The sequence below is a fragment of the Mercenaria mercenaria genome, chromosome 5, assembly GCF_021730395.1.
Source record: "Mercenaria mercenaria strain notata chromosome 5, MADL_Memer_1, whole genome shotgun sequence".
NCBI classification, from domain to species: domain Eukaryota; kingdom Metazoa; phylum Mollusca; class Bivalvia; order Venerida; family Veneridae; genus Mercenaria; species Mercenaria mercenaria.
The window spans coordinates 63,712,430-63,731,063 of NC_069365.1; the positions used below are offsets into that span (position 1 = coordinate 63,712,430).

The 18,634-nt window shown below is 37.9% G+C and overlaps 1 protein-coding gene across 1 annotated transcript; it reads left to right on the forward strand.

Annotated features, from left to right (window-relative positions):
• The first annotated feature begins 5,915 nt into the window (after positions 1 to 5,915).
• On the forward strand, positions 5,916 to 9,788 carry LOC123562508 (uncharacterized). The gene is made up of 6 exons (XM_053544645.1): positions 5,916 to 6,542; positions 6,713 to 7,102; positions 7,655 to 7,721; positions 7,963 to 8,079; positions 8,575 to 8,677; positions 9,037 to 9,788. The coding sequence occupies exons 1-6, from the start codon at positions 5,916 to 5,918 to the stop codon at positions 9,491 to 9,493; spliced, it is 1,761 nt and encodes a 586-aa protein (XP_053400620.1). The 3' UTR covers positions 9,494 to 9,788.
• Positions 9,789 to 18,634: the final 8,846 nt, after the last annotated feature.

An 18,634-nucleotide genomic window follows, 5' to 3' on the forward strand; every position in this document is an offset into this window, starting at 1 on the left:
CTGCCTGTGAGAAACAGTCACACTTCAGTCTTAATACCCCGGTATTGAATGAGATCCATTCGATGCCCGAAAGATACACACACCCTACTTTGATAATACCCCGGTAGTGCATGAGCTCCATTCGCAGCCACTGAGATACAGTCAAGCTACAGTTTTAATATCCCGGTACCGGATGAGCTCCATTGGCTGCCCGAAAGATGCAGCCACGCTACAGTGATAATACCCCGGTACTGAATGATCTCCATTCACTGCCCGTGAGATACAGTCACGCTACTGTGATAATACCCTGGTACTGAATGAGCTCCATTCGCAGCCCGTGAGATTCAGTCACGCTTAAGTGATAATAGCCCTGGTACTGAATGAGCTCTATTCGCAACTCCTGAGATACATTCGCGTTGCACTGATAATATCCCTGTACTGAATCAGCTCCATTTGCAGCCTGTGAGATACAGTTACGCTAAAGTGATGATAGCCGGTACTGTATCAGCTCCATTTGCAACTCCTGAGATACATTCACACTACCATGATAATACCCTGGTACTGAATCAGCTCCATTCGCAGTTCGTGAGATACATTCACGCTACCATGATAATACCCCGGTACTGAATCAGCTCCATTTGCTGCCCATGAGATACAGTCATGCTACAGTGATAATATTCCGGTACGGAATGAGCTCCATATGCTGCCCGAAAGATACAGTCAAGCTACAGTGATAACACCCTAGTTCTGAATGAGCTCCATTCGTTGCCCGAAAGATACAGTCATGCTACAGTGATAATACCCCGGTACTGAATGAGCTCCATTCGCAACCCATGGAATACAGTCACTTTACCGTGATAATACCCCGGCACTGAATGAGCTGCATTTGCAACCCGTGAGATACAGTCACGCTACCGTGATAATACCGCGGTACTGAATGAGCTCCATTCCCAGGACGTGAGATACAGTCACGCTACAGTTATGATACCACGGTTCTGAATGAGCTCCATCCGGAGCCCCTGAGATAAGTCACCCTACAGTGATGATATCCCAGTACAGAATGAGCTCCATTTACAGCCTGTAAGATACAGCCATGCTACAGTGATAATACATCGTTACTGAATGAGCTCCATTCTCAACCCATGAGATATTTACAACCTGTGAGATAATGTTAAGCTGCCGTAATAATACCCAGGTATGGAATGAGCTCTCTTCGCTGCCCGAAAGATACAGCCACACTACAATTATAATATCCCAGTTCTGTATGAGCTCCATTTGCAGCCCGTGAGATAATGTTACCCTACAGTTAAAATACTCCAGTACTGTATGAGCACCCTTTGCTGCCTGAAAGAGACAGCCACGCTACAGTGATAATACCTCGGTACTGAATGAGCTCCCTTGGCAGCCCGTGAGATATACAGTCATGCTACTGTGATAATACACCGGTACTGAATGATCTCCACTTACTGCCCTTGTGACACAGTCATACTACAGTGATATTACCACGGTACTGATCAAGCTCTATTCATAGCCCGTGGGAGGCTGAATGAGCTACATTCGCTGCCCGTGAGATACTGTCAAGCTACAGTGATAATACCCCGTTACTGAATGAGCTGCATTCACAGGCCGTGAGATACAGTCATGCTACAGTGATAATATACCGTTACTGAATGAGCTCCATTCACAGCTCGAGATACAGTCATGCTACAGTGATAATACCCCATTACTGAATGAGCTCCATTCACAGCCCGTTAAATAGGTCATGCTACAGTGATAATACCCCGTTACTGAATGAGCTCCATTCGCTGCCCGTGAGATACAGTCATGCTACAGTGATAATACCCCGTTACTGAATGAGCTCCATTCTCAACCCATGAGATATTTACAACCTGTGAGAAAATGTTAAGCTGCCGTAATAATACCCAGGTATGGAATGAGCTCTCTTCGCTGCTCGAAAGATACAGCCACACTACAATTATAATATCCCAGTTCTGTATGAGCTCCATTTGCAGCCCGTGAGATAATGTTACCCTACAGTTATAATACTCGAGTACTGTATGAGCACCCTTTGCTGCCTGAAAGAGACAGCCACACTACAGTGATAATACCCCGGTACTGAATGAGCTCCCTTGGCAGCCCGTGAGATATACAGTCATGCTACTGTGATAATACACCGTTACTGAATGAGCTCCACTTCACAGCCCTGTGATACAGTCATACTACAGTGATAATTACCAGTACTGATCGAGCTCCATTCATAGCCCGTGGGATACTGAAGTGATTCACATTCGAGTCGTGAGAACATCAGCCCATGAGATATTTACAACTGGATAATGATTAAGCTGCCTAATTACCATGGAACCTGCGAAAGACACAGCCACACTACAATAATATACCCGTTCTGATGAGCTCCATTCGTAGCCCGTGAGATACAGAATCTCGTCTTGCCCCTTTGTCCAAGAACAGCCATGCCACAGTGATAATACCCGTACTGAATGAGCTCCATTACAGCCCGTGAGATACAGTCATGCTACGTGATAATACTACGGTACTGAATGAGCTCCATTACCACCTGTGAGATTACAATCGTGATACAGTGATAACCTTCAAGCCACGTGTACTGAATGAGCTACATTCACAGCCCGTGAGATACAGTCAATGCTACAGTGATAATACCACGGTACTGAATGAGCTCAATCACAGCCCGTGAGATACAGTCATGCTACAGTGATAATATACCGTTACTGAATGAGCTCCATTCACAGCTCGAGATACAGTCATGCTACAGTGATAATACCCCATTACTGAATGAGCTCCATTCACAGCCCGTTAAATAGGTCATGCTACAGTGATAATACCCCGTTACTGAATGAGCTCCATTCGCTGCCCGTGAGATACAGTCATGCTACAGTGATAATACCCCGTTACTGAATGAGCTCCATTCTCAACCCATGAGATATTTACAACCTGTGAGAAAATGTTAAGCTGCCGTAATAATACCCAGGTATGGAATGAGCTCTCTTCGCTGCTCGAAAGATACAGCCACACTACAATTATAATATCCCAGTTCTGTATGAGCTCCATTTGCAGCCCGTGAGATAATGTTACCCTACAGTTATAATACTCGAGTACTGTATGAGCACCCTTTGCTGCCTGAAAGAGACAGCCACACTACAGTGATAATACCCCGGTACTGAATGAGCTCCCTTGGCAGCCCGTGAGATATACAGTCATGCTGCTGTGATAATACACTGGTACTGAATGATCTCCACTTACTGCCCTTGTGATACAGTCATACTACAGTGATATTACCACGGTACTGATCGAGCTCTATTCATAGCCCGTGGGATGCTGAATGATCTCCATTCGCAGCTCGTGAGAAACAGTCATGCTCCAGAGATAATACACTGGTACTGAATGAGCTCTATTCACTGACCGAAAGACACAGTCACACTACAGTAATAATTCCCCGGCACTGAATGAGCTCCATTCGTAGCCCGTGAGATACAGTCGCTGCCCGTCACATACAGTCATGCCACAGTGATAATACCCCGTTACTGAATGAGCTCCATCTACAGCCCGTGAGATACAGTCATGCTACAGTGATAATACTACGGTACTGAATGAGCTCCATTCACAACCCGTGAGATACAATCGTGATACAGTGATAAGACCACGGTACTGAATGAGCTCCATTCACAGCCCGTGAGATACAGTCGTGCTACAGTGATAATACCACGGTACTGAATGAGCTCCATTCACAGCCCGTGAGATACACTCGTGCTACAGTGATAATACCCCTTTACTGAATGAGCTCCATTCACAGCCCGTTAAATAGGTCATGCTACAGTGATAATACCCCGTTACTGAATGAGCTCCATTCGCTGCCCGTGAGATACAGTCAAGCTACAGTGATAATACCCCGTTACTGAATGAGCTGCATTCACAGGCCGTGAGATACAGTCATGCTACAGTGATAATATACCGTTACTGAATGAGCTCCATTCACAGCCCGTGAGATACAGTCATGCTACAGTGATAATACCCCATTACTGAATGAGCTCCATTCACAGCCCGTGAGATACAGTCATGCTACAGTGAGAATACCCCGTTACTGAAGTAGCTCCATTCGCAGTCCGTGAGAGACAGTCATGCTACAGTGATAATACCCCGTTACTGAATTTTCCTCTGGCTACCTTGCCTAAATGATTCGTGTACCAATGATTCGTAAATGATTTCAATTCGGAGCTCAATAATTTCAAGAATCAGGCAAATTACTAAATGTTTGAAACTAAAAATCTTCAATAAATGATAATCAGCTCAAATTCCTATAGGCTGAAGATACAATACTTGACTGGCCTTTTTGTCGAAGTTCCCGTCATACAATGTCTTTGAACAACAACGTACGAGTCCTATCGCATAGATGCTCAGCCTATGTCCTCTTAAAGCTGTAACTCAAGATGTTTGCCCTGACTCCTAGATGCTCAGCGCCTGTATGCTATCTCATGTAGCATTCAACTACCATATAGGTATAACTCCGATGCCTTGGCTGTACTTCGCCAATAACACTAAACCTCGTCTATAAGCTGGAACTCTCCTACTGTCTCAGTAGATTACAAAACCTATGTCTCTGCCTCAGCTTTCCGATGCTCAGCCTATATCTGCTATCGTCTATAGCATTCAACTACCTTTAAGACAAAAATCCTATGCGCTGACTCTATAGCTCGAAACCTTGTTGAAATTCTGCAGCTCTTCTTTAGTCTATGAACTTCAAATGTCTTCGTTTTAATAATTTATCCGCCCTGACAGTGTAATTGCAATAACTTCCTTATCAAGGTACTGGGATAAATTATTAGTGGAATCCTCGATGTGTCTTCTTCGATCGCTGGGTACCGAATGATCTCTGTCATCCATCAACCTATTTATAATTTAGCAGACGTGAGCTTTGATTGAAGCTATTTATAGAACTTGTTTCTGATTGGTTCAAAATCGAACATAGTATTTTACAAGGAGTACTTGCTCTAACAAATAGTTGGTTCCCTTTAACTACATGTATTGTATATGTCACAGGTCATAAAATAAGAATTGTCTTACGTCTATAGTATCAGTGTAAATTATATATTATATTCTAATTATAGAGCCGCGTCAAGCATAAACAGCCGTTATCGTTAAATTAATTGTTCCGAGTAATATGACGTCAAATGTTAGAAATGACGTAACAAAATGGCGGCGCCCGTATTTTCACATGACAATTTGTAAACAGAAGAAACTTTCAAGAAATGGATACGTTCGAGGTAATATTTTGTAGAATTATTTGTAATGATGACAGAGAAAGTATTTTCAAATTGATTTTCCCACATAACTTTTCAAAATATCAAGAGATCTACGTCTATAATCATACAATATTCAAGCAAAGTCGAAGGTCAGGACCGGTCAAAATGCTTAGATTGTATAAATAATGTTGTTAGATTGCTTATTAACTTATGTCATTCTGGAATATAAGATAAGTGTTAAACACATCTCTACAAGGCAGATATGAATACTGATTTTTGTTTGCAAATGCACATGCATAGATCTGCTGTATTACGAAGATTCTATGCATAGGAACATATTTAGATTGAAAGCAATGCGGAAGCAAACATGAATATGTTGCCAATTAGATGCTTTAGCAAATATTCAATAAAAAAATCATCCCGTTTATATATGTTGCAACGACCTTGGATGGTACGGATTTCAAAAAATTAAATCAACCTAATTTTTCATCAATCAATTACTTATCGTCGCAGTGGTCGAGTGGTTAGCGTGTTTGACTACAAAGACGAAATTTTCGAGTTCGAAACCTCATCTTGTCAACTTTTTTTTTCCAACTTATTTTTTTCTTTCCTGTTTAGTATTTTTTCATTAAATATATTTCAATGGCATGCCTCAATTACGAAATGTTTTATTTTTCATTTGCACAGGAGCTAAATGATCTTCTGCCATGCTTTGGATTGACAGACCAAACTAACATTGGCCGTTCTGCAGCAACTTATGATACTGATACTGATATTGATGAGGTGCAAGATGTTAGCATTGAATCCCGTCTTCAAAGATATTACACTGCTACCCCCCTTGCAGAGGAATACGGTAATGAATCAGAAAATCAAGTTAATGAAGACACTAATGTAAATAGTGAAGATCCACAGTGTGATATTAACAATGTGAAAACCATTTATGACAGTGGATGCAAATGTACAAAAAACTGCTTCAGTAACTTTACTTTTTCCCAGATTGAATCGAACATTCTTAATGTAAGGGAAATGACAAAAAGTGAAAAGGAAATGCTAATTATGGGCACTCTAAAGAGGATAATCTCTGATGCTAGATGTAAGGGAAATCGTAAACGTTCACGATATGAATATGTGTTTGAGGGTGTAACAGTGTGCCATGAAACATTTCTAGTGGTGTTTGATATTAAAGACAGACAACTGAGAAACATTAAACATCACATGGAAGAACATGGTGCTCAGCCTCGTGTTCACGGCCACAGCGGTAGACGTGCCCCCAACGCATTTCCTCCTGAAGTAATTAAGGACGCAGTGCAATATATACTGAGCTACGCAAACGAAGAGGGACTCCCTCAGCCTGCGGCACCAAGAGGGCGAGAGGACGAGGCCCCAATTTACTTACCATCCTCGGACACAAAGCAGTCCATACACAGTGAGTATGTAAAACGTTGTATGGAAGCTGAAAGAGGTATGTTGGTTTAACAACATTTAAAGACATATGGAAAAATTGTTTGCCACATATAAAAATAGCCTCTCCAAAGGAAGATGTGTGCAAAGTATGTGAGGACTGTAAGCAGGATATCAAGCTTGCCATGAGCGAAAATGACAAAATACTTGCAACACAGAAGTACCACAATCATGTACTCCAAGCCAGGAAAGAAAGGGAACTATACGTAGAATGCGTGGAAAGGTCAACAGCAATGTTTGTTAACCGGGCACAACAAGACCAGGCTGCGGGAGATGGATTTTCGACAGACGACGTACATTACACGTTCGACTTTAGTCAGTATGTCAAGTTGCCTCACCATGCGCAAGAAAAGGGACCCACATTCTTCATTCAACCAAGAAGAGTGCAGGTATTACAAATAAATTAATTATACTTTTGCTTTGTTTCTGTGATGGAAATAATGGTAGTATATTCATACAAAAAAAAAAAAATTATAATATTTTTTCACAATCAACATTATCAAGATAGTTACATTATATCCTTTCAAATTCGTTCTTAAATTTCATATTTTTATGCCATATTTCGAAGAAGAGTGGCTATTTTTTGTTACTCATTGTAAGTCGATCTGCCTGCCGGTATGTCGTTAGGTGAAACAAAATTGGTTTCCGTCCGATTTCGAGTGAATGTTTGGTCTCACTATGATCATACTTCATAGGATAAGTTTTTTTCTAGGGTCATTAGGTCAATCACCGTGACCTTGAGAATGAAAACGGTTTCTGTTAAATACCTTTAGACATTTTTCAGGTTACAACATATAAAATAACGACATGCTATTATATGCGTGTATGTGAGGTGTGTGTGTTTGGGGTTGGGGTCGGGGACGGGGAGGGGTGTATAGAAACAGCGCTTGTTTTTTTTAGTCATGTGACCATGTAATATCCAGCACTTTATCTGTCTTCAGATATTTGGTTTCCGGGCCGATGGCTATAAGCAGTACAACTATCTCATCGACGAGGACCAAACCATTGGTAAATCAGTTCATTATCTTTTTATCATTTTCGCACGGCATTTTGTTAAATTTAGGAAAAATTACCCATTAAAATGCAAACTTTCACGTTGATCGAATTATACTGCATGTCTGTAATTATAGTTAATTGTGTTAAGATTCTTGATGGTTGTGTTAAAAACATAACGGATATTACATAATTTTGAAAATCGTGCAGCAAAATATTTCTCATATTAATAACAGTTTTTCTTAACTTTTCTCAGGAAAAGATGGCCAGAATGTACACGGACCGGATTCTGTTATATCAATGATTGATCACGCCTTCCACACGTTCGGTACTGGAGAGACGGAATGTGGTATTCATGCTGATAATTGTTTCGGTAAGTATTTTTCGTTGACTAGCGTAACGTTTCGTGTAGTTAATATCCTGTTTTTATAATTTCATTCTGTATGAAAGCTGCTGTTGACGGTCACAAAAGCCCCTTGACATATCGTAGCTTAAGTTAAGATTTATTCTTGTGTTACATTGTTACAGTTCTATGTCTGTCCAGTTTCAAGAATATATGAGCCGCGCCATGAGAAAACCAACATAGTTGATTTTCTCATGGCGCGGCTCATATATATATGATGCACCATACTAACGGATGTGATGTTATTTTTAGTTTGTTTGTGTGTTCAGAAAAAGAAAAAAATATCTATGTCGAAACATAGATGAACGATGTGTGATATGTATGACATAAAAAATGTACATGTATACCGTATTAAATTTGAAAGTAAACGGCGATTACATCTTGAAGTTTGTGTTTTATTTGAGCTAGTTTATTTCTGACTATGATATTTATTATAAATAACGTTTATGTACAACTGTTTACCAGGTCAGAACAAGAACAGATACGTGCTGGCGTACTTATCATGGCGCACGATGACTGGGCGGCACAGAACAATCAGATATATGATGCAGTTACCAGGACACACAAGGTTGTCATAATTAATTATTCAGTGCAACAGTTCCAAATATTTGTATTGGGGATCATTTGAACTAAATCCAGTTTTCAGTTAAAGACTAAAAGATTAAAGATTTCGATCCATACCAGCAAATGCACGTTGTGAAATGTTAAAAAAAACGACAATGCGTAGTTGAGTATAGTAAAAACTAGAATCTATATTGCTTTTAATTTTGACACACATTTTCAATGTGATTTTAGACCTATGAAGATTGCAAGTGATAATGTTACTGGTATTTAACTTTATACATTAACATCAAAACACTAATTAGTTATCTACATGATCAATCATAACCATACAGCGTGATACGTCTTCATATTCTTACTGTGCAGGTGCCTGATCGACGCCGGGTTTGGTACTATTAAGAAGTTGTATCGGCGTTCGAACTGTGACACACTCCAGCACGTGGTAGATGTTGTACACAAGTCGGCACACAGTAATGTACCGGTTACATACGACGAGAATGGGTGGGAGTGGAGAGACTGGAAGATGTTCCTCGGTGATAGGTTCAAAAAAGTGCCAAACATTTCCAAATATTATCACTTCCGCTTCACATCAAGCGAACCCGGGGTAGTGTACATGAAGGTAGCCGCAGACGACACCGAGGAAATCCGATTTGTCATTTGCAAGACGAACTATTTACGAATGGACACCTATGATCTTTCGTCAGTTATTAGGCCAGCAGGACTCAGCAAGGAACGTCAGATGTATCTATACCGCCACGTCAGGCCGCTGGTGAGACGTCCGTTTCAGGACGTTCTTTGTCCGCCCCCTGCGTCGGACGATTGACAATCACATGTGTAGTGTAACATGTAGATATTACAAATTTATCCTGAAATGCCACTTGAAGATAAATGACATTAGAAAACAGGAAATATGTTATTACTTATTTATTAACATTAATTGAAGTGACTAATCAATGAAATAATTTCGTTACAAAATGTGTAGTTTACTTTCGCTCAAGCCCCACATAGAATTTACTGGTAGTGTATACTCCATATCAGCGCACTGCAGTATGTGTTACTAATATTATTATATGTGTACATCGATGCTGCTAAGATAAGTAAATTGAAGGATTGCTTTATTTTCTGTCATCATGTTTTTTGTACGTTGACGTTACTAACGTCAACGTTTTTGACGTTACTTGACGTTCGTCTGGTAGAGTGGGTTACGATTTTGTATTTTTACGCAGGTATAGTCGATTTCAACCTATAGAAATATATACATTGCAAGAAAGTTTAAAAAACGTACTATTATATGATGAAATAAACTGAAAAAGTGAAAAAATTACGATAACGGCTGTTTATGCTTGACGCGGCTCTGCATTCTCCTCTACAACCTATACATTCCAATACAATAATCTACTGACGGATGCCGTACCATAACCCTTCCCGTGAACCCAAAGGGGTCCGGCACATGAGTGGATTAAGTTTAATGACTTATTTTTGAATCCTAGAGTCATAATTATGGAAAAAATCATACTAATATAACTACTCCATAGACAAGGGTTTTTACCCCGCAGAAGCTATGTTTTCAACTACTTTCTTTACATGGCCAGGAAAAAAATATTATCAGCTATTTTCCCATTCAAACATTGCATTCAGTTATTCAAATGAATCAACTTTTAAAATTACCTCAACATATTTTCATATATTTATCTGTTTTTCGACAATTCGACATAATACCGAACAATACACAGAGCGAATGCGAAGTCTAACAACATCGCGTAACAACATATCAAGCTATGCGCAGTCAGTAAAGACAACATTCTAGACCTTCCGCGGACAAAGCAACCATTGCAATACAAATGTTGAATAAAAACAATAATCTAACCAGCAAAATTCAATTCCTGTAAAGCCAAGGTTGTCTCCAACACCTTATTATTTTTATTTGATCAAAGTAGCTGTCAAATTACAAATCACGCGACTCTCGTCAAAAAATCAGTCATATCACGTTTTTCGCCTTAAAGTTATGGCCCATGAGATGGCAATAATTACTGATTTTAGCCTTGTGAACGAGATAGAGACCACATTTTTTGTTTATTTTTACTAAACTTGCACACAACTTATATATCTATAAGATCTCGGTTCCTTTCAAAAACAACCGTATTGCACCATTTTACTTGGAGTTACGGGCATTGAATTAGCAAAAAAAAAAAAAAAATACATGCTGATTTTATCCTTGTCAACACAATGGAGACTACATTTATTATTTGATTTTTATTAAACTTAAAAAGGATCTCACTTCCTTTAAAAACGGCCATATCGCGCCATTTGTCTCGGAGTAACGGCTTAAGTGGCAAAATTTGCTTATTTTAGTCTTGTGAACACAGTAGAGACCATATTTATTATTTTATTTTGACCAAACTTGTATAAATTACCTAAAATGACAAAATTTGCTGACTTTAGCTTTGTAAACATGACATAGATCGCATTTATTATTTGATTTTGATCAAACTTGCATTGAAATTATATATCATTAATATCTTGCTTTTTTTCGTCGACGAGTAGCCACATCACGCTATTTGTCTTAGAGTTATGGCCCCTGAAATGGCAAAAAAAGAACCCAAAGATTTAATAACATGTTTAGTGTAGTATTACTCATGGTAGCGATAGTGGGCCAAGACTACCCTCTTGTTGATTAGAGGGATATTTCCGGTCATGTTAATATCTTGGTACTGGTTTGTTATCTGGCAATTAAACTTGGAAAGAATACCGTTATCATGACTGGTCTGTTCATAGTAGCATGGTACTACATGTACATGTCACTTATAAATTTGCCATATCGGTTTTGGTTTGTAAGATTTTTACTGAATGTATGAATAAATGAATATGTATGATTAAAGGGGAAGATGCACACCACATGCAATCCCTGTTCAACTTTTATAATCGGCAAATCGCTGGTTGTAACGCTTCAACAACAAATAAAATGCACTAAAACAAGATCAAGGCAGTCTCAACTAACATAGAAAGTCTTGTAAAATCTTGTTTCCGTAGAACACCGGGTATATGTACACTTTTAGTGACTAGCTTGACTATTCGAAGACTGCTCAATGTTATTGTTCTGATCCTGATGTCGTCGGCGTGCGCGGGTTCGCAGCAAGATAGGTTTTTCGTTTTTGTTGTGTTTATCTTTGTCATCTCGCATTGCTTTGAATATCAAAAATTAAAAGAAAAAAAAACCTTATACTGAAGACAATAGATACATCAAATGAAATATGTCCTGTTTAGAACTTCAAAACCCTGACGTGAACTTTATTGGATTATATTTACTAAGAGATTTTTCTTGCCTGGCCTGGTGTCTGCATTCGTATGGAAATACTCTTATTTTGTATCTCTATAGGAGCGGCACAAGTAACTCCATCAGTGAGGGTGATGCAGTGGATAGTTTTGCAGATAATGAAACCGGCGAAGCCTGTTAAATTCCCAGTCAGGGCCGGAATTTCCAGAGCTAATGTGTCTCTCATCCATCCAGTTAATACTTTACGTGTATCGGTGCGTTTTACCAGACCCGTAAACGATTGTATGAGTGTAAACTCGTATATGAGCCAGTGTATAATTTCAGTTAATATTAATGGGAGGAACTAACCATCGACTAGAGTGTCGAGGGATACACGTTTGAGATTGGGTGATAACTACTCGAATCTGTTGCGATTTTCGCCTATCGGTGCTATTTCCAGCTGGGAAGTTGTCTGTTACTAAAATAAAGATTCTGTTGTACTGATTTTAATATTTTTGACATTTTTATCATCATAACCATCATCATCATCATCATCATCATCTTGAACTGGTCCGTTGTAGGATCAATGGTAAGATTAACTGCCCTAAACTGTATTACCTAAATACTGTTGAAAACAGGCGCTCTGAATCCAACAAACAAACATAATATTCATCAAAACCATTCTACAGGGTGCCAAAATTTGAGTCGTTTGCAGTAATATGTGTAATATGATCACTACAGATTGTCAATAAATGGTGGTTATTTGTACCAAGGTATTTGGAAATCTGACTAAAGCGAGTTATGATCCGGACACAAACGTATATATTACAGCATAATAACAAAACAAATCTAAGTTCAATGCTGTGACCATGATCTTGGATATAGCAACATGGATCAAGATCGAAACAAACCTTCTATCCATGCTGATCATTTGTACAAAATAATTTAAAAATCTAACAATGCATGGGCAAGTTATACCAAGGACAAGAACCTAAGCAAGAACCTATAACTGCACGAACGCACAAACTCCGCTATTTCACGGCGGGATTATAATAAACAAAGGCCTATTTCCTTACAAGCGAGCTCAGTGGGGTGAGGGTAATTAAAAACTAAGGTGTATTTTCTTAAACTCTCATAGACATAAATTCGCAGCATGCACAAGGTCGGGCCCTCCTAGACTTGAGGCTAACGACTCCGCCCATGACAAGTTGTATATACAATGTAATTTGTCCCAGGACAGAGCAACTTCCTGTTTGTCACCCAACTTGAGACAGGTCTCAAGCTACAAATGTATGTCGCCACCGGGTTCAAACCAGTGACCTGAGCATGTGGGTCTACCTTTCAGCTAGTCGAGGTAACAGTAGAAGAAGCTGAAGTTGTAATCATATTATAGTGGTAGTGGCAGTGGATGCAGAAGTGATAATAAAAATTGAGCCAAGTCACGGGAAAATTGGCATTCGAACATTTTCGTGAATTTCCGGAAACTTTATATTAAGGCTGACCTGTGCATTTATGCATCTGAATTAGGGTCAGAAAACTTCATATTCAGGTAGAATAAGCCTTCTTTGAAACAACAGCGAACGGTGTGGGCTATGATCAGATTGCGCGAATGCACAGGCTGATTTGGACCCACACTGGTTGTAAAGCCTCGAAAGTTCCCCAAGGCCAAGTTTCTCATGATGCGGCTCAAATAATTTTATGACGTTATTGACGTCGACGACGACGACGCTAACTTATGATAGTGCTTTAGGCAGTCATTTAATGATGTTGCGATGATAACCAACTGATTGAACATTTGCAGTAAAAAACTCAACATGATACATATGTGTTTCTATTGTCAGCCCCCATGTTGGACAAACACATTTGTAACACATTTTACCTGTTACGAATGCGATCGCATACGTACAAAATCTGTTACAAATGCGATCTGTTACGAATGTGGTCCTACAGAGCTGCTTCAGCTGTTTTTACAGAGATTTTAAGGCCTTATAGAACTTTAAAGATTCTTGTAATAATAGTTCACATTAAAGTGTAGCATTATAACTGTACTGTAAACCAGTCCATATACATGCGATGGATCGATAATGCATTACTTGGTCACCTGTGTATTTTCTAAATGCTCGAATCCCTGGTACTGACACTGTTTCTCGTACCGGCCCTGGTGTTTTCATACTGGCCCTGATTTTCTTATCTTTGGTTAGATGAGCTTTGCATTGGTTATACCTGTTTCATATCACATGCTGATGTAGGTAATATTGTGTCCAATATTGCATAGCTGAATGATAAATGTTGATATTATAACCACATCCGTGGACATAAGGATTATGTTATCAAACTTTATTTATCACATGTTTGACGTCGACGTCATTTATAGTATAGGAGACGTTGGTCAAATTGACTTGTTTATATAGTAAAAGAAAGTAGAATTTTTGATGTTTCGACAAAGAAAAGGCTAACATGTGATAAAAAGAATATCACATTTGTGACTTTCCACATTGAATTTATTCAACTCGTTGGATAAAATTGATAAAATGCTCGACAGAGCCTCGCATTTTATTATTTTATTCAACTTGTTTAATAAATTCTATATGAAAAGACACTCATGTAATATCCTCTATATATTATACTGATCACTCCCAGACTAGAAGTTAACAAATTAGACAGAATTTTAGATTTGCTAATTACTGACAGTCAGTTCAATAGAACCTCTTATCCCTTGAGGAATTCTGTTAGAATGACAGATGATTTGCCAGAGATACGTGGACTGGTCAGAAACCTTGCAAGCTGACCTTGACATGGGAAAATTTCACGTGAGTTAATAGCTCAGAATAACAGACCTTGGATAATACATGTTTCATATTTCTCAGAATTTTCATTTAAGTTATTTTTTACAGTTTTCTTTATTATTGCTTTGTTACACCTCAAAATGGTAGCAACGCATTTTGGTAGCCACTACCAAAATTCGGCCGAGTTTTGGTAGCGACAAAAGGAAACGTATTTTGATAGTTGTTGTTTTCTACATCAGGGGCTGTGCTCATTTTTACATTACGCACAAAAGAGAGATAAAAGGAGGGAATGTCTCCTATGAAAATGGTGGAAGAAGGGGTTCGAAATTCCACTACTGAGATATAGTTCGTATAAAAACAACCAAAATGTAGATCCCTGAAAGTGTGAAAGGGGCCTCAAACAGTTTATTAGTACACTCAGCACATACAAATGAGATAAGAGGTATAATAACTCAATAATTACAAACATATTAACCAGGCTGCGGGTAGTATATAATACAGATTGCAAAATGTTAACACTTAACAGTGGTAGAAAACAAGTTGAGCTACACTATTTCAAGTTAAAAGTTAAATTATGTGGTATGTTGCCTGCCGGGTGGTTTCTTAAAATGTTTCATGACGACATTTATAAAATTGCCTAACTTGTAAAGAATATTTTCATCCTTTTCATTCATCAAAGAGTCAAAACTTATACAATTATACAAACGACGCTTTGTATGCAAAAACATTGTATTGTTTTGTTGTTTTAATGTGCTAGTGTTGCTGGAGGGATATTCCGCCGAGCTATTTTAAAGCACGAAAATGTTGAATTCTGTAAAACGAATTATAAATTTGAGGATGGCACGTAGGTCCTCCATCTAGTTATTCTTTAAAACATCCCACATAAACATAAATGATGAACTCTGTGGTGTTTTAGGGGATTTAGATAAATACTATATTTCCGGCAAAAAAAATTTTTTTTTTCTTTTTAAAGGTGATGGGTTTCGAGAGTCCACCACATATATCTTTGAAAGACAACGTAAAAATGTGGGCGTAGGCTTACTCGTATAACGTTTCACAGACTAAATTCCCCGTCGTCAGATTTAGATTTTTATTTTGGTGTATACATGTGAGTGGTATTTTGGGGTCCTCCCCGGACAACGCATGGAAATGATCGTTTCTGTGTGTTTAGATGGGTAAGAAATATATCATTTACTCGGAAACGAAGCCTCCTCCGCAATAAGGTATAATTTGTCTCGTGAATCTCCTGAATTTTAATCTCAAACGGTCTTTACTTACTTATTGGCGTTTGTGAAACTTGTCCCAGGGTCATACAACCAACGCATCAAATAATTGTGGTGAACATTTGTGCCAAGTTCCTTCAATATCTGCTGATATATGTCAAAGTTAGAGTTGGATTGATCTCTCTCACGTGTGTTCCAAGGGTCCTGCTTGACTGAATCTAGGGCCGTTATATTTTCAAGGTCAAAAGGTCAAGGTCGGATGAGCGACTAAGTTCCATCATGACTCTCTTTGAAATAATATTGTCCATTCGCCACAAAATATTCTTTTTATAAATACCGTTTTGCGTTGGATATGTACACATCCAACGCAAAACGGTATTTATAAAAAGAATATTTTTGGTACTACATTTTTGTAAACTACCAAACTGCGTCGAGTGTAACGTATTTTGGTAGTAACTACCAAAACTCGGCCGAATTTTGATAGTGACTACCAAAATGCGTTGCTACCATTTTGAGGTGCAACATTGCTTATTTTGTAACAGTAATTGCTAATCAGTCATACTTAATCATATCACTGCATTTGATATTCTGTGTTTTTGTTTATAATTTTTTTTTTATAATATAAGTAATTAGTCAGTCTTTCGAAAATGCATTTAAACCACAATAATAATAATAGTAAGATCAAGATTTTAGTCCATTTATATGTCAAGTCATTCAATAATCATGTTTGGTTAAACATCAAAAGCCTATCATCGGTTGGGCGGAGAGGCGGCATATCATATGATAATAAAAAGTTAATTAATTCAGTAGATTTTTTATCTGACTTTACTCTTCAGCATGTTTGTGTTCAGGTGTATCATTTTAACTCCAGTTTTTATCACCTGATGGCCAGAGGCAATGGAATAGCCCTGTATTTATCACCCGTCACTTGGTTTTATAGATTTTTAGTGATGGAGTGAAAACTTAATGCATTTATATTCTGATTAAAGCTAATTATAATAAAGAAATATGTACTTGTATGATGGAGTAAAAGTGTTTACATTATGAAGTGAATAACGAAGATTTCCGTGCGTTGTGTGGAATTTTAGGCTATGGCTGTGATACTATTACAAACATATATATATATATAATTATTTGATGGGTTTATGTGCCATTATTTGGATATGTGGATGATTACATACATTCTATGCGTTAAAAAGCTCTCGTATTTTTGTTCTCACGTTAAAGAAGGCGGGATTACATTTTGTATGAAGCTAATTACCTTTTCTTGAAAAAAAATACTCGTCAGAAAGATCATAGACTGCTTGCATAGTTTTCTTCTATTCTTTTTATGTGATAAAAAAAATTACAGAAAATGTGGTTGGTATAGGAACTTATTACTATTTTTAAAGCATTTAGCTATGTAAGAAACACTGGTAAATAGTGCATGTGTGGGCTACGGTATTCCTAAAGCACTTATTCTAAAAGTTCAATGAGTGAAGAACCATTACAGACTTCTAAAGATGCCGCCGTTTGAAGGTTAGTGTTTTTATCATGATAATAAACACACGCGTGCGCGTACTGCTACGTGTATCATATTCTTCGCAAACGCTAAAATATAAAATACAGCTATGCTTTCATTTTTGTGTAAATAACATTTTTAAAACTGATTTAGAATATAAAACATTTTTACACTGATCAGTGCCAGCACGCGTACTGAAATGTAAACCATATCTTTATATTTGATATTAAATTAAACAATACGTTACTACAAGCATCGGTTACTAGTAACAGTAAAATATATAAATCATATATTTCGCCGGTTTTGAAATTTTACAATCATTTCTAAAATTCAATTCAAATGGAGCCTCTGAATATGTATAAAATGTTTCGTAAAATGCTGAACTATCACAATCCATTTTTATATGTTTTTATTCTTACTATTGTTAGTGTAAGAAAAACAATAAATGTTATTAAATCGAGCTTGCACGTAAAATTCTTCCAGTTACAACGACTCCTATCTGTGTAATAAGGAATATGGTAAAGAACATAATATGTTTTCTTCGTTAGACACATCCGTTATACATGCTTACACAATAATAGTGACTACAATTATTATAAAGAGACCAAACAATTTTCGGTCTTAGCTGAGTTTTAGATTGAAATGTGAATAGCAAAGTTTACCAGAACTTAAAGATTATACTCCAGTTGAGACAAGTCATCAATTCTGAATAGTCACTCTAAAATAGCCATTAATTTAACATTCAATTTTAAACATGCAATTTAGATATAAATGACAAATCTAATTTCATAATTTCACACAGCTTAGACTGTTTTGTGAACATTAGGCCCTGTACGTTTTAAATCTGAAATTTGGACTTGAACTCGTAATGCTCAATTTTCGTTTTGAATTAGCAAGGATTCTAATGAAACTTTGCATGAATGATCAGTCAGCAGCTATTGAGAGCTCAGAAAATTTCGTCAGTAAAAATTTGTTACAGAGTTGTGGGAAATTGAATGCGACGGTCAAGTTTATAAATACGCGCCCAGGTACATACTGTAAGCATGTCTTCTATTGAAGTGGAGGCAGTTTTTCCGTTGTCAGCTCATACGTATGGCGTACCATTTGGGTCGAAAGTTTCCAGGTACCACAGGTAGTAATAAAATTATACCTGCAGGTATAAATTGATACCTGCGGATATAAATTGGAAATGTACCCGCGG